Genomic DNA, 25,230 nt, shown 5'->3' with positions numbered 1-25,230 from the left:
ATAGTCTTTTATTAGAAAACAAATTCTTTTAAACATTCAAGATCAAAGCTAGAGTTTAAGAAACTGAATATTATAGAAAGACAAATCTTGTGCAATCAGAAAATGAAAGAGAATTTAAGAGATAAATTGTCTCTTGCAAGGCAAAACAAGTTTCCTTTCAATCACTTTTTTTTTTGTCTTCCTGGACAAAATAAACACAAAAAATTCAACCCAAGTTGATTCAACTCCAAACACCTCCATTTAACTCGTTCTGAATTTGAAAACATACATCTCTATGAATTGATAATGTTAATTTGATTGTTGTTAGTAGTGTTGACAACACGGGTACAGAAACATTTATCACTCAAATTTAATCAGAGCATCAAAAACAGTGAATAATAACTAACACCTTAATCAAATAATAATAAACAAAACTAAGCACAATTAGAAAGATAAAGATAATAAAAGATCAATGATCAATTTCCTCTCTCTTCAGTATCTTCGTGCTCCTATGCTTTAGTATTTTCACGAGTGTCAGATTGTCCAGTCTCATAAGTTTGTGCACAGCTATCTCCTCTTTTTGTCCAGAATGGACACCTATTAATGAACGATCAATTCTTTGATTTGAAAGATTTGCTTAAGTGCAAAACTAATCTGGGCTGTAGGGACAAGCCAGGTATATAGTCAGGACTTTGTCTCTTCTTTGATTTTTACTAGTTGATTTCATATATTTTGATTTATTTTATGAAGACTTGTCTATTTGCTGCTAATTTTTTTCGAACTTTTATTTTGTTTATGATGTTGAATTTTTATGGTTTTTCATGGATGCATTGTAATTGCATGTGTGAATTATGATTTCAAAAATATTAGACTTGCTATTAAGATGGTAAGTTTACAGATTTGTGAGTGCGATGTTTTAATTTTGATGTAGTTAATGTAAATTGGATTAATTAAAGATGTGGGTCAATGCATCGTTTTTATTCGGCAGGAGTTATGATTTTCTGGTAATTGATATATCTATCAATTTTTATTAGAGATAAACAATTTTAAAAAAAAACTATTTTCATGGAACTTGATAATGCAGTATTACGGATGAAAACTGGTTATTTGTTCTAAAAAAATTCAATAGTTGTAAATTTTGAAAATTCGTACGTATATTATATCTTTTAGACTCAAATATAAAAATTCCTGCTATCAAATAACTAGTTTATAAACGTTGAGCTCCCGCTCCCATGTGCCTAGCTAACAAGGCAAAACTTGTCAAAGTTCGTGTATGGTGAAAACTTCAGTGAGTTCCACGCCAAAACATAAACTCAGGCCATTTTAAAAATTTAAACTAAGTTATATTATATTATTCGTGATTATTAAATAGAAATTGGTTAATGTATATATTTTAGTTATAGTTTAATTGAGTGCAATACCTTCCATGCTTGCTTGTTATAGGGCTAATCACTAAATTATTGCAAATTAATTAATAATTTTTTCATCGCACCACATAATTAGCAATTCATTTATGGTAGTGTAAAGGGGGTCAAACCTAAGGTTTGTAACCTAGTTTTTCCTAATTTTTAGTTTAACTAATTCCAATACGTATATCTTAATTTAAATCCCCGATCCAAAATGCATGCATCAAATTTATTTTCTAATTAAAGTGTTCTTTATCCTAGCTACTAATGTAATTTTATAAAAGAGTAACATAATAACAAAATAAAAGCTCATTTCCAAGGTTTATTAGAGATTTTACAAAATGATTGTTGATAATTCATTTAAAGTTTAGTATAATATATAAAATACTAAATATATTTTTTGAAGTATAATATTTATACATAAAATGAAAAGATTTTTCATTTTACATGGCCACTTTTTTTTTAAAAAAATTACGATGAGACATTCAACTGCATCTAACTTTCGATATGAACTAGATAAACTCTGAGTTAACGCAGTGGCTTGCAATCACGTATCGAATTGGACAAATCTAATGGGACATGGTTCGCTCGAGAAAGTCTCAGGCCACTCTTATTCTTACACATATATGCGGCGTAAATAGTTCCACAGCGCGTTATAGGTGTGTCACGCGGGAAAAATGCCGGAAGAAAATGTTAAAATTGGTAATTAGTGACTAAGTTCACGCAATCTGTATTAACTTCCATGAATCTAATTTCCATATATTGTTTGGATATGTGCTTGTCAATTAATATTATATTAAATTTAAAACAAATATATCACATGCAGCTGGAAAATCGCAGATATATTATTTTTCTTTCCAAGAGAAACTTTATATACTATTATTCAATATGAAACTCGATTGCTCTGTTAAAATAATGTTGTCGACAAAAATTTTAAATCATACAGAATAATATTTTTTTAATAAACTCTACAAAATTCTGCTATAAAGTAGTATAAAAGAAGATTTTGTCAAGACAAAGATCTAGATAAATAATGCAAAATGCATTGGAGTAATAACAAAATATATAATTCCAGTAATAATCTCCATCTTTGGGTAAACAATTTCAATTATTGAACTTTAATTTAAACTAAAAATAAAACACATAATGATCAATGACAGTTATATATAAAACGTGCATGTTACATATATGTTGCAAATATTTTGATGAATAAATGAATTCGAAAATCTTTTGTTAACATGATATTAGTGAACCTGACTCTATGGGATCATTAAATCATCAACTACACATCGGGATCTTTGTCACATTTTCTTCCGGTTCTTAGCATGAATTTTTTTCGAGAGGTTTTAACCTACTCTCCGGCTCGCGTATTCATATCTTTTCCTTTCAATAAAAGCACGTCTCGCGTGTTTGATTTTGATTTTGATTTTTATAAAAAAAACACGAGTCTCTCTCAATAAATATAAATAATACATTATCGTAACTATTTATATCAAAATACTAAAATTATGCATTTGGGTGAATGAGATATTCATTCATCTTTTACGATATGAAAAATAATAATGAAGTGTCATTAGTTTTGAAGCTCTAAAGTCGAAAACCCACAACTATTCTACTTTGTTCCGATTTATACACTCCAATTGTCAATTACTGATACATAATTAATCAAGTTTGTGCTAAATGAAATGTAAGACGTCATAACGAGATTGTCCAATTTTGTAAAAAAAACCAAAACAAGGTATAATGTCAACTTTTTTTTTGGGATGAAAGTAAAATGTCAACTGTAAACCACAGAATTAATTATTTAGGTGAAATTAACTTGAAAATTGTTAGGTTTGACGTTAACTATCTTAGATGTGATTTAACTATCACAAACATTGGTTAGGTTTATGTTATGATAGGGACAAAGACCAGGCGTTACGGACATAATGTCGGATTTAAAATTGTGTACATATCCCCACGACTTCTCTATTTTATTATTTATTATATCAGCATAATTAATTCCCTCTAATTATTTGTTATAAAATTCAACAATAATTCCACGTTCTACCAATAACCCTGTACGACGTTTTGTTTCCCAATACTCTTAGCCTTAACCCATGCATTCACCAAATCATATTGTTAACATTCTCATAAATCATTGTTAGTTTCCATCAAATGAGAACAGAAAATGTACAAGACTCGACATCTTCTTTTAAATGAAAATGTAATATTTACGTATTCAATTTTTTGATGAAGTTCTTATTAAGTAGCAGTTCCGTTAGATTTCCATGCATTTTGTTTGATTGCAATTGATGGTTTTTGTCTTTGATACATTGGTAAAAGGTTAAGTTACTCGTTGATTGCACAAGGAATTCTACCATCGAGAAACGAGTCAATTATGCTCATATTTATAATAAAAAGTAATATTTTTTCGTGAGTTATCCAAATATAATATTCATTTCAAAAAATTGATATGTGAAACAGTCGCACATTAGTTTTTGTGATTCTTTCGATTACAACACTTATCTTGCGTCGATCAGATTTGTGTTTAAAGCAGAGAAAAGGATGCGAGAGTTTTAATAAATTGAAGATTTATTATCTTGAAGAGGACAATTTTTTACATTTATTTATTTAGTAAATCACATAAAGAATTACAGAAAGGACTTTAATTTAATATGATAGGATCAGTTTAACCTGAGTAATGAGGTGTTTTTCCACTTGCTTAAGCAGGCTGATTCCATGCCATATTTACCCATAGCAGAATAAAACCTAAACAGTTAACAATATCCTTTATTTTTAATTAAAATGTGAGCAAAGAACAACTGTTTAAGCTCATCAAGAATTGCAAATTTAATAAGGCCATAGTTATTTAGGTCTCCAAATGAGCTGTTTTTGGCCCCCACATTTGACCTATGACAGTAGAAGTACAAAAAACTACTGGGACCATACCGTTTTATAATCACATATAAAATAATATAAGATTCAAGTCAATCCTTGCCCCAAGTATAAATACATGTAACGGATTTTTTTATGTTCCACACCAAAAAAACCACTTCAAATCCTCACCAAGACCTCCTTTTTCCTCTTTATTTATTAATAACTACAGAATGGGGTCATTTGGAGCTTTTCTTGACGAAGAAACGGAAACTTTGAGCAAAATGTTTTCCTGTGAAGATCCTGATCAATTCTTGCTTCATTTCAACGTCACCAACATTTTCTCCAATAATGGCCAGATCCCATCAAATTTCTTGGCTGATGGATTAAATGATGAGGGTTTGTTCTTCACGAACGACACTAATTTACAACAAAGTAGCCACAGCAGTACTGAAATTGGCAGTGCCCTTCTACTTAACCAATTATCAGGCCATGAGCTTTACCACTCTAATGGTGTTAGCTTTGTTCAAGATGTAATTACCAGCAATGCTCATGTAGATACTTATCCGATGGATTACAATAACTTAATGGTCCCTGTTTTTGCTGATCATATTATGGAAGAAATTCTCCAGCTGAAAGCACAAATATGCAATGATCAAGTGGGAAATGCTGGAATTCGTGACACGCTGAATGGTGAATTTTGTGATGAAATGCAGCTCGAGAAAAAGCATGAAAGGTCCGAACTTCATATTGATCATCAGGATAAGGGTTTTACTGTTCATCAATCCCGCGTGGATAAATTTGAGGACAATCCACCCCAAAGTCCGAGGAAAAGATCTTGGGTTTCAGGAGATGTAAGTATAAGAATTTAGATTAATGTTATTATTTTTTCAACAGTGCTTCTATGGCACCATTGGATCCAGCAGGAGGCAATGGCAACGCTGACTCTTTCATATGTTATTATTATTATTATTTTGAAAATAAGTTTTTGAATCCAAGTGCCTGTTTTCATGAACGGTGATCAATTCTTGAACACAGGCAAAGAAAAATAAGACGAATATGCAGTCGAAAAAGAACAAGAAAGCTGTCCAAAACAACGACGACGTTGGAGAAGAGAACAATGGTGATGTAAATGGACAGAGTTCAAGCAGTTGCAGCTCTGAGGATGATTCAAATGCTTCTCAGGCTCTGAATGAAGGGTCGAATTCGGAAGCTAAAAACTCGAAAGGGAAAGCAAGAGCTAGCAGGGGTTCCGCAACTGATCCCCAAAGCCTTTATGCAAGGGTAAAACACTTGACCATCTCAAAATTTTTCAAAATCTTGATATATGGGGTCTGACTTAATTATTGTTTTTTTTAAAAAAAATGTTAACTAATTTTACGTATAAAATATAAAACTTTTTATTCGTAGTGACGACTCCTGTTCGTCCCCTCTAAATCCAGCATCTTCTATTTGATATGTCGTATCTTAACATTAAACGATCCCTTCTTCCAAATTCTACAGAGAAGACGAGAGAGAATCAATGAGAGATTGAAGATCTTGCAAAATCTTGTACCTAATGGAACCAAGGTATATTAATTAAATTAAATGCGGTAAACTTTTAATTTTATAAATTACATAAAATACTATATGATTAATTACTAAAATTTGCAATACGCATCAGGTTGACATTAGCACAATGCTGGAAGAGGCTGTTCACTACGTGAACTTTTTACAGCTTCAAATTAAGGTAAGCTTAAATATTAATTGGTTCCCACGATATATATTTTCAACTTTATCGGTACAATTATTTATAGTTCTCTTAGTAATGCGACCATCGAGCTAATTTATGCATGTTTTTTACGTTTGATTCTCGCAGTTGCTAAGCTCGGATGAATTATGGATGTATGCTCCAATTGCATACAATGGAATGGACATGGGCCTTTATCACAAGATTGCTCCAAATCTGTGGTCATAATATTTTTCTGAAACAAACATCAAATTCTGACCTGTAACCAATTTGAGGATATTCTTGTTTCGATCGGCGTCGAGGATTAATTTAATTTAATGTTTTTGTAATATTATGAAATAATAATAATAACAACAATAAGATTCTTTATTCAAATTTTCCTATACAGAAGTGTAATTTGTAAACTTATAATACTCTGTTGCATCATTGCACGTGCAGTCGAAGAAACTGAGTAATTTAAGAATTAAAATATCCCAAATTGGTATATTGATCAGAGATCATGTATCCAATGATTTGGATGCATTTAACTTTTTGGACATGACTATGTGAACTGAATTACGCGGATTTTTGTATAATATTGTTGACATCAAGACGTGATTGAAATTGATAGAGAGAAATTCAAGGAAGTCAAAAGATATTAGTGGGAAAATTAATTTAAAAAAATGAAGGTTCTTACATGCATGTAACCAGCTAATTTCCAAATTGATTTGAGAAGAAATATTGAACAATAATAAATAAATCACTATAAAACTATAAGTTAACGGATATTTTTAGGATTTTGTCAAAAACTTCACTAACACAACAAAATATTTATTCGTTAAGGTTTAAGTTTAATATCTATATATATATATATATATATATATATATATATATATATATATATATATATATATATATATATGTTAAATATACTAAAACACGATTGTATTTTGTAGGCTTTTGTGAAACACGTTTCTTCTCTTCTTTGTTTACGGTATAAATACCATACTTGGACGGTTAGTCTGTTAACTGAAATAAGATTCTTCTTCATTTCATTGAGCTGAGTTCATGTCAATTTCAGTTCTTAACATGGTATCAGAGCCATAGGTATCATCCTAGGTTCTTTTTTTTAGATCGATTGCTCGATCGCGATAGCTCTGCTAGCCAATCTGTTTTTTCTCTCGGATCTCTTGCCGCGAGCTGATGGCGAACAATAGCAACTTCAATGATCCGTTGTACATCCATCCATCGGATACTCCAGGCATCAATTTGGTAAATGATCCGCTAATTGGTGTGGAGAACTATGGTAAGTGGAGCAGAGCTACTCTGATTGCACTACGGGCGAAGAACAAAGTCGCCTTAATTGATGGCAGTTGTCCAAAACCCCCAATCGGCCATCCGAACTCCCTTCAATGGGAACGCTGCAATGCGCTTGTATTATCCTGGATTATGAATACGGTATCGAAGGAAATCTTCGACGGAATAATCTACGCATCTGATGCATCGGCTGTCTGGACAGATCTCAAGGAACGCTTTGACAAAATCAATGGATCGCGAATCTTCTCTTTACATAGAGATATTGGAAGGTTAACACAAGGTAATAGTACAATTTCGACTTACTTTTGTAAGCTTAAGCAGCTTTGGGATGAATATTCTGCTCTCGTGATCTTACCTTCATGTGCATGTGAGGCTGCTAAAAAATATTTAGAACTTGAGCAGCAACAGAGGCTCCTTCAATTTCTTATGGGGCTTAATGATAGTTACATGAATGTCCGAAGTCAGATTTTAATGATGACTCCATTACCTACGGTTGGGCAAGCTTTCTCCCTACTATCTCAAGAAGAATCACATCGAGCTTTATCAGCAATTGAGACTCCCATAGCAGCTTTTTACACTAACCAAACAAGGATAGGCAGTTCAGTGAAGAACAAAATGAATCTATTTTGTGATCATTGTAATTGGCATAGACACACTAAGGAGAATTGTTATCAGCTTGTTGGTTATCCTCCATGGCACAAGTTATACAAAGCTCCGATTAAGGGACAAAAAAAGTTGTACAACGACAATGGGAAGCAAAGAAGAGTGTCAGGAGATGTTAATTTTGCAGATGACAGCCCTGCTAGGTCTACAACCTCTCTTGATCAACCAAAAATGCCAGCCGGAGCTCCAGCCCTTTTTACTCCTGATCAGTATGCGGAAATCTTGAAGCTCTTAGGCAACCACAACATACAGAATGAATGTACACCTGTGGTGAATATGGCAGGTACTTCCCAAAATTTCAGTTCCGAATGGATTATTGACACGGGAGCTAATGAACATATGATTGGTGATGTCTCTCTCTTGCATAGCTCTGAATCTGTAATAGACACCACTAGTGCAGTACGATTGCCTAATGGTAGTAAAGCCAGTGTTAAAAAGACTGGTTCAGTCCCATTCACCGATTCCATTAAACTTGATCATGTCTTGTATATACCTCACTTCCAATTCAATCTCTTGTCCGTATCCAAATTCACCAAAGCTCATGCTTGTTTTGTCACCTTTTACCCTCATTCTTGTGTGTTTCAGGACCTCAGGACTGGGAGAGTAATGGGGATTGGTAAAGAAAGACATGGCCTCTATCACTTCACTTCGAAGCCAGTTTCAAAGTCATCTTCAACAGATAATTGCAACTTTCACTCTTTTATACCTAGACTGCATACTCTTTACTCTTGTTCTGCCACTGATCCTTGTAAAAATGTTAGCATTGATACTTGGCACAAACGGTTAGGACATATGTCTATATCCCGAATGCATTTGTTACCTTTTATACAAAAAATGATTCATTATCACATTGCTCAATATGCCCTATTTCAAAGCAAAGCCGTTTGGCTTTTCCAAAAGATAGCTCTAGATCTTCTTCTCCCTTCCAGTTAATCCATATGGACATTTGGGGCCCATTTCATACTCCCACTTACAATGGTCAAATGTATTTCCTTACCATTGTGGATGACTTTACAAGGGGGACTTGGGTTTATTTGATGCAATCTAAAATAGATGTGCTTAGGCTAATCAAACTTTTTTTTGCCTTGGTAGACAACCAATTTTCTGCCAGAATTCGATCCATTAGGACAGATAATGCTACTGATTTCTTCAAAGCAGAATGTAAACTTTTTTTTCTCTTCATTGGATGTGATTCACCATAGTTCTTGTCCTTATACACCCCAACAAAACGGAATCGTGGAGAGAAAACATAGACACATCCTTGATGTTGCGAGATCACTCCGATTTCAATCCTCTATACCACTCAAGTATTGGGGTGATTGTGTGTTAACAGCCGTCCACTTAATCAATAGAGCCCCCACACCTTTACTACAGAATAAATCTCCTTTTGAGCTATTGTTTAACAAGACACCTTCCTTCAGTAACCTGAGAACATTTGGGTGTTTATGTTATGCTTCAGCCCTACCTCTTGGCCACAAATTTTCTTCACGAGCTGTTCCTTGTGCCTTCATTGGTTACTCGAGTGTTCAAAAGGGATACAAGCTGGTTAACCTTCACTCCAGCAAAACACTAATTTCTAGGGATGTGATATTTCACGAACACATTTTCCCTTTTGCTATCAACAGCCAATCTCTTCTTGTTTTTACTCCACAGTCTACTACACTGGATTTTTTTCATGCCACTGAAGACCAAGCGCTTGTTACTCCTCTGCATGAATCACCTACTGCAGTGGTTGTTCCTTTGAATGAGCCACCTACTGCACCTGACAATCTCCCGGTGCGTAGGTCAACTCGAAACATTGTCCCTCCCATTTGGACACATGATTATTCTTGTTCTTTCACCCATAAACACAATCCTAATGTTTGTATATATCCCATGGAAAATCACCTTAATTACAATCACTTCTCCAAGCCATACCAAGCTTTTTTGGCAGCTTTGTCCTCAGTTAAAGAGCCTCAGTTCTATCATGAGGCGGTCACTGATGTTAGATGGTGTGCTGCTATGGATGAAGAGCTTAATGCATTGGAGAGAAATCACACATGGGACATAGTTGATTTACCACCACGGGTGAAGCCCATTGGATGTAGATGGGTATATAAAGTCAAGCTTAAATCTGATGGCAGTGTAGAAAGGTTTAAGGCACGCTTAGTGGCAAAGGGGTACACTCAACAGCCGGACATTGACTTTCATGACACTTTTTCCCCTACTGCAAAAAATGTCACGATTAGATGCCTGCTCACTGTAGCTGTCATTCATAATTGGCCTCTCTTTCAAATGGATGTGACTAATGCATTCCTCCAAGGGGATTTAGATGAAGACATTTACATGAATCTGCCACAAGGGTACAAAGTTACGGGGGAGAGCAAGGTTTGCAAATTGAATAAGTCTTTATATGGGCTAAAGCAAGCTTCTCGGCAATGGAATACGAAATTCTCCACTATCATGATTGAGGGTGGTTATAGTCAATCACAACATGATCATTCCTTATTTTTCAAACATGATCGCACTTCAATTACTTTACTTGTGGTCTATGTTGATGATATCGTTATCACAGGCAGTAGTATGACAGCAATTAAGCAACTAAAGACATTCCTTCATTCTAAGTTGCAACTCAAAGACCTTGGGCTTCTTAAATACTTCTTAGGTATTGAAGTGGCTCGTTCCAAAGAAGGTATCTATCTTAATCAACGAAAATATACTTTAGAACTTATTGCAGATACGGGTATGGCAGGGGCCAAACCATTTGATACCCCTATGGAGCAGAACAAAAAATTAACTAGCCATGAGTTGGACTCTAGCTTGCACCACAATCGCACAAATGCATCTGAAGATATGTTGCTCACTGATCCGCATGAGTATCAGCGGTTGATTGGTCGTTTAATATACCTCACTATAACTAGACCTGACATATGTTATGCAGTTCAGTCTCTTAGCCAATTCATGCATGCTCCAAAGAAGTCTCACCTGGATGCTGCCTTTCGGATTGTCAGATATCTTAAAAGAAATCCGGGCCAAGGCATCATGTTAAGGCCATCTACATCCCTTTCCCTTACTGCATATTGTGACTCGGATTGGGCTGCCTGTCCCATGACCCGTAGATCAGTTACTGGCTACTGAATTAAACTGGGAACATCTCTTCTTTCTTGGAAATCAAAGAAACAGAACACTATTTCCCGATCCTCAGCAGAGGCCGAATACCGTGCCATGGCTACCACCACTTGTGAGATCGTTTGGATTGTTGGTCTCTTGCATGACATGGGACTTAATATACATAGCCCTACGACGTTGTTCTGTGATAATATGGCGGCCATCCACATTGGTGCAAATCCAGTCTATCATGAACGGACCAAACATATAGAGATTGACTGTCATTTGGTTCGCGAGAAGATTAAAGACGGCATTATCCGCACTCAATACATACCTACCCATCAACAACTTGGTGACATCTTTACAAAGAGTTTGGGGAAGTCATCACACACCTACTTGCTTGATCTTCTTGGTGTCTGCGATCTGCTTCAACCTTGAAGGGGGAGTAATATCATTTCAAGCTTGTTGCAGTTGCAGGGCATAAACATTCGGTTCAAGCTTGCTGTTAAGAGCCACGCCAAGCTTGAAGGGAGAGTGTTAAATATACTAAAACACGATTGTATTTTGTAGGCTTTTGTGAAACACGTTTCTTCTCTTCTTTGTTTACTGTATAAATACCATACTTGGACGGTTAGTCTGTTAACTGAAATAAGATTCTTCTTCATTTCATTGATCTGAGTTCATGTCAATTTCAGTTCTTAACAATATATATATATATATATATATATATATATATATATATATATATATATATATATATTATAAATTTATTTATAATATTATAAATTTTTTAAATACATATCAAATATAATATTTTTTCATATATCTAAGGTGTGATGGTATTGCAATAATATTTTTTCTCTCACTGTTTATGTCTGGGTTTTTACTTGTTACGTTCGCTTAGAGAGATGCATTTTGAAGTTAAAAGATAGTTAGTGTAGAGATATAATACTTAATAATATTAATTATACACATATATATAGTAAATAAAGATAGGAAATATAAATGGTGGATTTTTTTTTATTTAAATAAATTGTGGATTTCACAGTTGTGTGAAATGGTTCACTAGTGTAACACAAGAATACTTTAATATATACTTTTATTGGCCTTTGGGCCTCACATATAATGGTATCTGAACCCGACTTGCTATATTTTTTGTTGATGAGCCCGTATTATACTAATTTGGGCCTCGCAAATATTGTATCTGATCCGATCTTGCTAATATTTTGTTAATGGACCAACACGTAAGCCTAATATTTTAGGGCCTCACACTTCTGGAATCTAACAGAACTTGGTAATTTGTTTGGACCAATATGATATTAGTTTGGGCCTCATACATGGTATCTGAACCGTTGCTTTTTGTTGGACCAACTCGTAAGACCAATATTATATTAGTTTGGGCCAGACACATTTGTTATCTTAACCGAACTCATTATTTTTTGTTTGACCCAATACATAAGCCCAATATAATATTTCTTTGGGCCTCAAATATGGTTTGAACCGAACTTGATAGTTTTTTGTTGGCTCAAAACCTAAACCCAATATGATATAAATTTGGGCCTCTGACATGGTTTCTTGCTAATTTTTGTTGGCTCAACTTGTAAGCCCAACATGATATTAAATCGGGCGTCACACATAAATATGGTATCTGAACCGAACTTGCAGCAGCAGCACACAGGAGAGGAGAGGAGAGGAGATCATTGTCTCATCCATCGGTTCAGCTGCTCCGATTTGACCTAGCGCCAGCATACAGTATTGGAAGGATGTCTAGTCGACATATACCCCAAATCAGAAACGAGCACAAAAGTTCCCCTAAACCCCAGAAAAAATTTGTTCCAAAGACGGATTTCCAGAAGCTTAACACTCGTCAAACGACACTCTCTAGCTCTCTCCGTGCTGGTTCCGCCGCCGCGGCGGATGGAGGTAGCAGTAGGGATGCTGAAATCGCGTCGACTGGCAGAGTTACGATGGGTGAAAACGGGGAATGGGCGAATAAAAGCTCCGCAGCTGGTAGATTTGTAATTTATTTACCCCAAGATGAGGCGGTTGCTGCGGGACTTCGGGTTGATGATGGTGGATTGGATCCTGTGGAGTCACAGCATGTTGTTGATTTGCTGAATAGAGAGTTGTCTCGTTTGCTCAAACTCGGTCCAAAACAATTTTGGAGAGAAGGTTTTTTTGTGTGTGAATGTTGATGATCGAAATTTGTGTTTTGATGATTCTAGTTGCATGGTGATAGCAAACTGGATTGTTCCGTAATAAATATTAAAAATTTGATATTAATATTTTCTGTACTTTTGTTATGAAACTTTGTGGGTGTTGCCGTGTTGGTTCCTGAAAACGCTACAATGAGGGATTGTTCTTGTTTGCATGTTACTCATTTAAATGAAATTCTTTAAAAGATAGTGTTACTAATTTTGGTGTACAATTTGAATTGTTAAAAACTATTTTAACTGTGATGTAGGAATTTGAATATTGCTTGTGATACTATGAACTTTATCATGATCGCAACTTCTCTAGGTAACTCAGAATACCAGTAATGGTATTTTCAAAAAAAAAAACAGAACATTGGTTCTGGTTAATTACTTGACGGACAGACCATTGTCTAGTCTTTCACTGACTTGAGTTATTTTTTATGTTGGCTATTTTCTTGATATTCAAGCCACGGTTTAGTTTCTAACAACTTTCCTGTTTTTTCAGTGTCTACAGATGAATCATTATATGCTTTCCTCGAAAGCTTTCTGAAATTTAGAAGTCGTTGGTATGATTTCCCATATCATGGAGTCCAAGGAATAGTTGCAGGAGTGATTGTAGATGAATTTGAGCTATGCCGAAGGGTCTTCATGGTCTTGTATCGATTGTATGTTACAAGTAAACCCATTTTTATCGTCTGTGCATCTATTATTGCACTGATACGTTTGTTTGGTTCTGTATCTAATGATCATTTTCTTTCGCTTTAGATCTTCAAATCGGGATCCTGGAGCTGAGGCTGCTGATACCCTGAGTCCAAAAGATTATGCTGGTGTGATCATTTTTTATTCTCCCTGTTATATATAATCCTGTTTGCTTAATCGATCAATAGTATAATTCAGTTTTAGACGCCACACACTTGATAATAAATTTGGAACATGAGCAGTTAATTCCTGGGCGGAGTGACATAAACAACTTCCATCAGGTTGCTGTTGGTAACGACACAATCTCATGTCTTGTAATAATAGTATATGTGTGCCATTATGCTCACATGTAGCTGGGGAAATGTCGAATGAGATGAAGCTGGTTGATTTGATATCTTAGCAGCTCAAAATATCAAGTTTTTTAAAGTATTGGAACGATGAAGATGCGTAAGCAGCATATTAGTGACAGCAGGCCATGATCTTGCTTCAATTATCGCTCGATGATCAATGTGCTAACATTTGCTATTTTCTTGAGATAGTTGTTGCTGATCTGGTCTTGTATGCCAGTAATGTATGTCGTATTTTTTTTTACAATGTCTAGAAGGGATATAGACAATCACGCTGAAAGATAAATTTATATGATTGCAAAACATCACTGTTGTTTTTCTTCTACGTAGACACTCTTTGAATAATTGGGCTACCAGCGCACTTTGTTACTGATTGTATGTATACTATAGTCCTCTTGCAGAGCAAGAAGCTGCTGGATTTGCCAAAGTTGTTAGATATATGTGCAATATATGGTCAAGAAAATGAAGATTTGACCAGAAGATTGGTATGTAGTAAAAACTAAATCGCCCTATAGCTTCTTATGATTTTTTTGGCTTTATTAGCTGGCCGTTCCGATTTCACTATCTTGATTATCTTGAACATCATGACACTAAACGTTCCTTTGAATTGCATTGATGGCCTGTTTTAAAGTTCTATTTCTAATCATGTCTGTCATAACTGAAGTCGATCCGTTTGAAAATCTGCGACTGTCTTATTAATGAGTGATTTTGCGTTTGTTGATATTTTCATTTGCTACTTGAATATGTGAATTAAATTGCTGTATTGATGATTTCAAATCATGGTCTGCTAATTTTAAATGATTGCCAACCGATAGCCTGTCTACAATGCGGCTGTTGCACTTGGTGTTTGTGTATTAGGTTAAAAGTTGTGTCTGGTAGTTATGAGCTGAAGAGTGAAGACTGAAGAATGAAGTCATAATATGCTCTTGAAAAATAACACCACTGTTAGGATTTCAATAATGCCATGTTCAACATCGATTGAAACCTTTTTAGTTATGTTGGCCAAAAAAATCTAGAATTCCTGTTCAAAATTACCAAAAAATGAAAGGAAATCACTGAAGTTACTTCCAAGTACACACTCAGGACTGACTTGTATTCATTTTTATTTTCCAGGTGATGAACGCAATGAAGGCTCAGCCCTATCTGCAGGATGACTTTCCAGTATTAATGTCCAATTTCCTCAGCATTGTCCAGACCATGTATCAACGATGCGACTCCAATTTGAAGGTACTTTCTTATTTTTTGTAATTTGTCCCCGAAGAAGATGCCATGTTGTTAAAAGCTAAGTTTTTTGAATCTTGACTGGTTTCTCGTCACTTTCAATGCATTGTTGTATATTTTATGTTTATTATTTAAAATTCCAATTTCCGTAAGAGTAGAGGCTTTGAGCTAGTTTGGAATGCCATGATTCCAACTCCTGTGTGGAATTGATATATGTAGAGGTCTCTTTTAATAATTTCAGGTATGAAGTATTAAAACATACAAGTTGCAACTGTTTTCCCATTATGAAAATCAAATTCTTTTGGGGTGAGTGGTGACTGTTATGAAAATCCTGTGGCAGCCGGGACGCTTGATTCTCATGCAATCTTGATTTATGTATAATACAATGAAATCATTTGTATTGCATCTGAAATGTTTACAGCTAATGTTTTATTTGGACCTCTATGTACAGAATCTACTTGGTTCTGGTGGTTTCAAAGACCAAGAATCCAATCGCCTTCGTTTTGACATTCTAGAGGTAATCTGAAAATGTTTGATGGTCTACATCAATCATCCTCCCTCCTCCTACTTAAAGATGTCAATTTATTTGGTCCTTCAAAAAATTGTGATGTCAACCTTACCATAGAGTTGACTAATGTTGGGAAAAGTTGTTTTAGTGCTGTTTTCTGTGGCTATTATATCTTCAGATTTTTAGTTTGACTCGTTCCCAGTCTTTAATTTACAGTTTATGGACTTCATAAATGACGCGGTTGTATCATTGGATTCATTTATCAATGCATATAAACATGCAGCAGTTTTCTTCTCTTCCCCAGTTGAAAGGAGGTTTGATTTTGCCATCTGATTGTTTTGTTTTTTACTTTCAAGTTTTCAAAGAATGAACATCATCAAGGTCTATTTTCTGTGCAGTGATGGCAATGAAGAATTGCTCATGACCCTTGCAAGGCTTCATGACTCGCTTCTGCCATCTCTCCAGAGAGGCTTTCATATTGTTTTTGGAGGTGTGAAAGACAGAAACCAGGAGATATCGAGAGACATCCTTTCGAACGTTCTTATCAGTTTGAAGATGTTATGTTCTAGGATAGTGACATTTGGTTGGAAATTACTTTATTTCTGTTATCTTAGTGATGATGCATTTGAAAGTAGTGATTCTCCTCCGGTTTTGTTGAAGATGTTTCCAGCCAATGTGGAGGACCCTGCGGTTAGGGCAGACATTCTAATACAGTCACTAAAAGATCTCTGTGGAATCCACTCATATGTTTCTGAGGGACGAAGCAGAAATACACTAATCCAAAGCATCGAAAAGAATCACAAGATATTGAGTAGGATTCAGTTATTGCAACAGACTGGTAAGAATTTCAATATGGTTTTCATTTATAGTGTGTTCGTGCAAAAGCTTAATCATTGATAAATACCTTTCTAGTGAACATCTAAGTTACCTTTTGTACGTCCTTGAGATCCTTGACATAAACCAAAACTGTCGTTTAGGTTGGATATCTATGGATAATGAGCAATTCCAGTTTCTTGCTGGGATCATGAAACATCCTCTGGAAACTGATACAAAATTGAAAAGCTCTGATCCTGTTCCAGTGACCAGTAAAGCGATGCAGACAGACGAAAATGCAGCAATCGTTGAGTCCAAAATCAGTCAGATTAAGGAACTCTTTCCTGATTATGGAAGGGGTTTCTTGGTAGCTTGTCTAGAAGTGTACAACCAGGATGCAGAAGAGGTGATTCAGAGGATCCTTGAAGGAACACTTCATGAAGAACTGCAGACTCTTGACGCTAAACTAGAAAGTATTTCATCACCTAGGGCTACACCATCTGTCAGCAGCAAGTATGATAAAGGGAAGGGAAAGCTGGTAGAATCCGTTGAGTCCCCTTCAGAAGCTGCGGCATCCACTGTGGCGAAAAATGCTGGAGTGTCTTCCAGTTCATCATCTATTTCCGTTGGAAGATTCATTCGCAAGAATGCAGATGATTTGTCTGATTTTGAGACCCTTGATGCCAAAGATAAAGAACTGGCAAAAACTGCTGTTCTTATTTCACAGCTCGAGTATGAAGATGAGTATGACGATTCTTATGATGATCTAGGATTGAGCATCTGTGAATCAGTGCTAGAAGAATCCGAGGAAATGGAGGACAAAATGACCTCAAAGAGAGGAGGGTCAACTGACGCTGATGGCGGCTCAACCTCAATTTCTGACGATTCAAAATGGGGATCGCGTAAAAAGCCTCTATTTTATGTCAAAGATGGTAAAAATTACAGCTACAAAGTCGATGGTTCTGTTGCCGTGGCCAATTACAATGAAGCCAAACTGCTTAATCAAGCACAAAAGGAACTTATCCATGGCCTTGGACGAGGGGGAAATATTCCTTTGGGCAGTGTCAAGAAGCTAGAAGAATTGAATGAGCAGCACATTAATGAACACGCTACTGATGAGGTTGAGGAACAAGGAAGAGGTCGGGGAATTTCCAGGGGTCGAGGAAAGAGGGGTTTCTCATTGGGTGCAAATAAGAAGGTTTCAGAGTCGAATGAGGAGCAAAATGCAGGGCGAGATACTGATGAGGTTGGAGGAAGGGGTGGTAGGGGTGGAGGGCGCAGAGGCGGAGGAAGAAATCATTATAGACAGGATAGAGCAATGAGGAAGCATTTTTCTGGCATGCCTAGTCATTATAATGCATAAAGTTTATTTTCCACTTTTTGTGCTAGCCCATACCTAGAATCTGTATTTTAGGTAACAGAGGTTCTGGGATTTGCTTGCTTGGTCCGCTCATGTAAAGTCTACAGAATACTAGTTTAATCATGATGAAGTCTTGTTTTACGTTTTGAACTCGTTTGAACTTAAGAAACGTTTAAGCACCATAATATTGTTAGGAACCAAGAATGAACTGTGCTGACTGATTCAAATAGCTCCCAATTGATAAATTTCAAGATTTTATATTTATATTGAAATGCTTTTTGAGAGAGAAACTAATGCTTTTTGAGAGAGAAACTGATATGATATTTAGATATATTTTCTAAAGAAACTCTAATAAAAGTTAAAACACTCGTGTGCGTGTGTGTAAATATATATTACTACTCTAGATCGTTTTTTTTATAAACAGTTTTCGTGTTTCGGGTTTCTTAACTGACTAAATTTATTCTTTATTTAAATCTAAACACAATCTCAAGAACCACATTTTTCACTCATTACTTGAAATGAAAATCTATTTACCTGTTCGATTAAGATTCGTCGTTTTAATTATCAAAATATCTAGATTCGGTTACATCCATGCACGTGAGAAATTTAAAAAATCTGTCCTACGATAAACCAAAGAAAAGTTGGAAATGGCAGAAACAGTCCAAGGTGAGTGAACAATAAAGTTAATAATGTAGGCGTAACCATTAATACAAACCCAAAGTCAAGTTGCAATTTCTAGCAGTATCAAACATTAAAGACAGTAAGATGATGAACAGACGCAGATAATCCGCAGGTTTTGGTCGGGTATATCCTCTGCTTCTTTGAGTTAAAAGGCAGCAGCTAAAATCTCTCTTGCGTCTGGAAATATATTTCATAAAAATGCAATTAAATATTTCAACGCTTTCTTCAATATATAAAGATATTCGAGAGGGTGATTTAATCATCAGCAAAGGCAACTGCATAGTGGCCGGAGTTCTTATCCTGCAAATAATTGACCAATAGCAAATCAAATCTATGAAAAGAGGCTTTGATAACAAAGCATGGTATTGAAGTTGCATGATGAACAGAAACAAAAAGGTCAATATGAAAGCAAGTAAACAAACAAGATTACCAGATGTAATTACATTACTTTATGCGCACTGCCAATTTTTTAGTAATAAACAAACAAGATTACCCGGGGAAGAGACAGATCAAAGTGAAAACATCCAGAGCGAAAATGTGACTTGAAGAAAATGAAGTACCTGAGATAACATCCTCTGTTTGTTCAGTAATTGCGTTCTTGCCTTGTTAAGGGCAGAGTTAGGAGACTTGTACATCCTCTGTCAAGCAAGAAGCAAAAAGAAGAACATTTAAAAACACAAAGAAATAAATGGCAAGGATTGACAGACGAGCAAAATACCATGCTATACAAGAAATAATAACAGCCCAACTCCACATTATAATAGATTTTAAATAACTGAAATAACAAAGGAAAATAATCCAACTTCCGCAATGAATAAAACATTTCTACAACCAGGGGTTCCAGAGTTTGGTGTCAAAAACTTGCTTCAGCAAAATCGAGATATGTAGGTTATTAGCAAACCATGAAGATTGGGGTAAGACTGCTTCCTAACAATTACAATCTATGACAAATATTATCAACCAATTTAAAGATGAGACAACATAAATAGTAAACCACAACAAAAGGAAATAGCTTCGAGAATGTAATATCAGACAAACCTTTTCACCATTTGACATACGATTCTCAACTCCTGAAAGTAGCTTTTTCTTAGGCGTGAAACCAAGGGCATCTTGTAGAAAATGATTTTCCTATAAAAACAAGAGAAATAAACCAATGGATAATCTATGTGAAGGTAGAGTGCATAGCAGACCTTCACAAATCCAGATAGAATTTTACCTGCATGTGCTTCACAAATCCTCCTCCAAGAAAATGCTTCAAGAAGTTTAGCTATCAATCACAAAGATTAGAAAAGGTCAATCTCGAAAAGATATCACGTTGGTATAAGCTTCCAAGGAGATAATAAAAACCTGTATCAATTCAGCCCATGTGCATGTATTTAAGGAATCTCCACCAATCTTCATTGACATTTCAGGGGTATAACCATCCTGATGCATTATTAATTTTTTGTGTTGTTATTCAAAATAATATTTTCAACAATAGCTGCATTATGAAGCAGATTAAATTAAATAAACGACCTCAAGAAAATCCAGAATATCTCGAAATGTGTTCCTCTGACTATTGAGATCTTTCTTGGCAGAACCTTTACCACCTGCCTCAGAAGAGAGGCTTCTCACTTGATTAAGAATTTTATCTCTTAACCCATGTATTGACATTATTTTCGAGAATCATTCACATTATCAACAGAGTTGTCGTCTGAGATTTTAGCATCGCCACAGAATTTCTCCAGGCTCCCTATCTCAAAAATTAAAGCAAGCGCTTCACCGACAGCAATTCGTAGTGATCTGTCATCCTTATCCAGCAGACTAGAAAGATAGGTGATTGACCTACATTATTTTCAAGAGAGGGCATTGGAACTTAATTACAAGTAGATATAATGATAAAAAAAGTCAAGCTAAACATAAAATGTCACTAACTCTTGCCAACTTTTTGGGTTCAGAGTTCGTCCATTCATGGTAGTAAGAAGAAATGACCAGGCAGAGACGACCATCGTTATCATAGGCCAGAGAAGGTTTTGCAGCAGCAACCTACAGTTTCAAAACGTAACAAACAGAAACAGCACAAATTGTATGACTGAGAAACAACTCAATGCATCCTGTAATTACTGAACTTTTATGAACATATGTAAGTGCACATAATGCAGCACAAGCAAAGATATCCAACCCAAAATAATAAATCATACATACATTAGGACCCAATTTCGGATGAGCCACCTGCCACATTATTTGCATAGATTTCTCTGTTTCCTCTGGTTCTTCGCCACCAACAAATGTAATAACAGCCAAACATTCAAGCAACTGTAATTACGCCAGCATGTTTCCACAAAAATTAGTTCAGGTATCAGTAAATGGTAAGAAAACAATCAGGAGGTAACATTTTGCATACCGAGGATGATTTAACTACTTCAGGCCGAGTTTTAAGAGCCTCTAATATAGGAGAAATTGATTCTTCCAATATTTCTTGTGCTTTACCCCCGGGGCCCGTGGTCAGTGCTAAAAGTCCTAGAAGTAGATGCACAATGAATAAAAGTTAGCCTCCTACTAAACTCCCAGATTAAGTATGATTGTACAAAGGATATGAGAAACACCTATCATGTGAGACGCCAAAGCAATCTCCTTAGCCGAACCCTTCTTGACTGAATTCAAGCATTGGTGCAGTAATGTAGCAAACCTATAAAGAGAAAAATATTCTTGAACCTAAATACAATCATCATAGGAAAAAATGGAACATTAAAACTTCGATGAAAGACCCAATTTCAATCCCTGAACACATATTAACCCTTAGCCAACTGCTGCAACTTTTCAAGATAGGGAAGAAGTTCATCCAGCAAACCAAAATTAAAACCATTAAGAGGAATAAATGAAAAGTTAAAAAGTTTCAAAGCATATCATACGATCATCAACTCGGTTTCATGTTTGTCATGTTTCATATCAATAAATGCTCCCTTTGCTGAACTATGAACTCAACCGGACTGATTTATTGTATAGATTCCTTGCCAATTAGATACAATGAAACTTCAAATCTTTAAATTCAACATGTTATTTATTGGTGTATATATTTATATTTTACGTAAGTTCAACATACCACTCATTATTGCCATATAGAAATAATGTTGAATCTGCTAGTAATTGTTGTGTTCATTGACCAATCAACAACACCAATAGACGATTCACGATGGAACACTCATGTTTTGACAATAGGTAAAAAGAGACAATCAAAATATTAGATATGCAAATGAGCTAAATATTATAACACCAGAAACAAAGAATAAGCATACTTCTTTTCAACAAACTCAAGCTCCAAGCTGTTATTAAAGGCTTCAATTATTGATGACAAAGCCTTTTCCCTTGTCGAACCTCTGAAAACAAAAATAAAAAAACATGTTTGTAAGTGTTCTTATCGGGTCTAGTGATGTGTTTCAATGAAACCATTTACCAATCATTAAATCTATGCAGACGGCTGAAGAAGATAGAGATTTTCATGCATTCACACCCATTTATTTTAATACCACAATAATCAAATAACGAAAAAAAATATCAAACTACCTCTTCTCATACAAAGCGTCCAAGCATTGATCAAGAAAAGTCTCTGTATCCACCTGTACTTCCTCAACTCTAGACACCAACATGTTATCTGTTTGAACAGTTGATGATGAACTTACACTATCGGCATCATCACTATCCAGCATTGCAGCACACTTTTTCTGAGAATTTCCTGAAAAAATCCGTACATAAAATAAATTATCAATTTCCATACGTTGGCATAGATACCAAATGCTCCACAACAATAGCGACATTAGTTTATTAGAAAACGCAAAGATTAGACTTTGCATAGTTATATAAGCTTCTAACCAAATCTTTGACGCATAAATAAAAAAATCAAGAATCAGAAACAGCCAGTCAAACCACTTCTTTGATGAGTTTAAACGCGTCATTCATGAATAAACCAAAATTTTCAGTCAATGGATGACACACTAAACCATAAACAGAAGAATCAAGAGTAATGATTCAAATAATTCCAAAAAAAAACAGCGATAAAGACCTAATTTTCTACTAGTTGAAAAAAGTCGACCCGATTATACCACGGCAGGACTGAAAAAAGTCCGAAAAAGAAAAAACTTACTTCTACCCATGATGCAGTGAAAACTCCTTGATCAGTGAGACTACTCGAATCGACGTTAGAAGGAAGAAATACAGTATTTATCAAAAATCAAACGATGAAATTGAACGAGCGAAAGGAGAAAATCGGCGAGCTTGAATTGCGAATAGCGCGAATATACTGTGCGAAACAACCGATAATTGGAGCCAGAAACCAATTTATCCATGAAATTTTTGTCGGGGGATTTGGGAGGAAGTTGGATTCTTGTATTGGGAGAATTTTTGCGGTTGTGCAGAGACACATGGAGGAAATACTGGACAATTAAAAGAAAACGGATTGTATATATGACTTTTACCAACTAGGGCCTGTTTGGTGGATACTTAATACTTAATGAATCACAAATTTTATTTTATTTTTTGGTTGAAAGAATTAAAGAATCGCAATTAATTTTCAGTATAAATGAAATTTTCTCTATAAATTTCATATAAACATATTAACTTGAAATACTAGATTATAATTTTTATTTTAAAAAAAATACTTAATGAAGGAATGTGATTTCACTAAGGTACTAAGGAATGTGATTTCACTCAGGCCAAACGCGGATTTATTCAAAGATGGGTAGTTTGGAATATTCGTGCAGTGTGGAGGGGAACGGAAATGTGCTGGAGAGATGATGACGTGGATAAATCTTCACCGTTGTTTTGGTTTTGCGGGAGCCTATCCCTGACATTGACAATTTGCGGAAGGAAAAGTCGCGTTTTGTTTTGGACACGTTCTTGGAACACGTTGATTCTATAACACGATTTTAGGCCAAGCTTCTCTTTTTGTTTTAACACTTGATTATATCTACTTTAAAAAAATATGAAATAAGATTCGAAAAATCTAGTTTATAAAAAATTTACGATAATAAGTTAACTAAAAAATTCACCCATATCCACCGAAGCAAATTAATGCAACATAAAAATGGAACAAAGTGAACTACTGTTTAATTAATGGCAAAAACTTGTGTGAGACGGTTTCACGGGTCGTATTTGTGAGACGGATTTCTTATTTGGGTCATCCATGAAAAGTATTACTTTTTATGCTAAGAGTATACTTATTGTGATATGGGTAGGATTGACTCGTCTCACATAAGACTCACTCTTAATTAATTTATTATATTATTTACTGAATTTTTTATATGAAAATTGTGTCGTGCTTAGAAAATATTCTTCGCTATTTTTAATTTTCAAAAGTTATGTTCCATTAGTTCTTCATATAAAGGAGCAAAGCCATTAAAAATAGAATACAATACAAATACAAATACTTTGAGGAGAATAACGAAGAGATGCTTGTATAGGTAACATGTAAAATTTAGTCCGTGCTTGTATAGGTAAAAGCTCAATTTCCGTCCCATATGTAGTTAGTTGTGAAATTTTTAATTATATATCTTTTTTTTAAATAATTATGGTGTGTATATATATATATATGTGTGTGTCAACGATACGATCGATTTTCGTCATTCTCTTCTAATTAAATAAATAATATCATTATTAAATTTTTATAATTATAATTACGTGATCAGAATAATTCTTCATGACATGCACAGATGTAGATGTACATATAATTAAATACCACATATTTTATAACTATAACGAAAAAATTTCTAATCAATCATAATATTTGCAGATAGTTGATATATACATTTTGTTTTGTGTTATCTACACTCAACTTCACGTACAAAATATGTGTTAAATTTAATATGTGTTAAATTTATTCGTCCTGTTTGAAACTAGACCAACGCTTCCTTAATTATAAATGTATTATATTTCATTTGGAGTTCTCTTTGATTTCACATACGCATGGCATGGTTAGTTTTCAAACAAAAAATTTGACTAATTAGGTGGTAATTTTGCCAACTGTCTCGTTTTATTCGAAATTATATTTTCCATACAACAGTCTGCCGGCTCCTCCATCTAAGGTGACATCACCAATGACAGATAAAAGGAGAAAGTTAACCGTCATCACCCATGCAGGAAGCAAGACTGCGTAATGCATGGGTACGTAGTTAAAACAGTTGGGAGGCAAGGCTATCTTTTTATTTTAGTTTTGTTCACGAAACAAACAAATTTTTTGTTAAAAAGAAACTTAGTAAAAGCTCAGCACATTTGACCGATGAATGAATACAAAAGGGCAGAAAACATCCCCATTAAACCATATTGGCACTGCATGCAACTGGGGAAAAAAAACATAAAACCAGCAGCATCTTCTGGGTGATGTCTAGATGCATGCAATATTCCTCCTTTTTCAAATGA

The 25,230-nt window shown here is 35.0% G+C and overlaps 3 protein-coding genes across 3 annotated transcripts; 2 read left to right on the top strand and 1 right to left on the bottom strand.

The window, feature by feature from the left end:
* The first annotated feature begins 4,074 nt into the window (after nucleotides 1-4,074).
* LOC140808121 (uncharacterized) lies at nucleotides 4,075-6,261 on the top strand. The gene is made up of 5 exons (XM_073165147.1): nucleotides 4,075-5,095; nucleotides 5,280-5,525; nucleotides 5,745-5,810; nucleotides 5,905-5,970; nucleotides 6,100-6,261. The coding sequence occupies exons 1-5, from the start codon at nucleotides 4,475-4,477 to the stop codon at nucleotides 6,196-6,198; spliced, it is 1,098 nt and encodes a 365-aa protein (XP_073021248.1). The 5' UTR covers nucleotides 4,075-4,474; the 3' UTR covers nucleotides 6,199-6,261.
* Nucleotides 6,262-12,671: 6,410 nt separating this feature from the next.
* LOC140806547 (uncharacterized) lies at nucleotides 12,672-18,384 on the top strand. Its single transcript, XM_073163095.1, has 9 exons — nucleotides 12,672-13,188; nucleotides 13,717-13,876; nucleotides 13,977-14,038; nucleotides 14,648-14,742; nucleotides 15,371-15,484; nucleotides 15,930-15,995; nucleotides 16,203-16,300; nucleotides 16,385-16,824; nucleotides 16,964-18,384. Exons 1-9 carry the CDS (start codon nucleotides 12,780-12,782, stop codon nucleotides 18,160-18,162), a joined length of 2,643 nt encoding a protein of 880 aa, XP_073019196.1. The 5' UTR covers nucleotides 12,672-12,779; the 3' UTR covers nucleotides 18,163-18,384.
* Nucleotides 18,385-18,826: 442 nt separating this feature from the next.
* LOC140807556 (uncharacterized) lies at nucleotides 18,827-23,257 on the bottom strand. The gene is given in 15 exon segments (XM_073164463.1): nucleotides 18,827-19,140; nucleotides 19,401-19,478; nucleotides 19,879-19,968; nucleotides 20,057-20,107; nucleotides 20,188-20,265; nucleotides 20,356-20,498; nucleotides 20,501-20,664; nucleotides 20,755-20,837; nucleotides 20,839-20,865; nucleotides 21,025-21,135; nucleotides 21,224-21,339; nucleotides 21,426-21,508; nucleotides 22,116-22,196; nucleotides 22,384-22,552; nucleotides 22,961-23,257. Coding segments are annotated over 15 exon segments (1,329 nt in total). The 5' UTR covers nucleotides 22,971-23,257; the 3' UTR covers nucleotides 18,827-19,095.
* Nucleotides 23,258-25,230: the final 1,973 nt, after the last annotated feature.

The sequence above is a fragment of the Primulina eburnea genome, chromosome 12 (genome assembly GCF_022965805.1).
Source record: "Primulina eburnea isolate SZY01 chromosome 12, ASM2296580v1, whole genome shotgun sequence".
Taxonomy (NCBI): Eukaryota; Viridiplantae; Streptophyta; class Magnoliopsida; order Lamiales; family Gesneriaceae; genus Primulina; species Primulina eburnea.
Note: the sequence above shows the minus strand (reverse complement) of the source record. Positions and strands in the feature narration are given on the sequence as shown.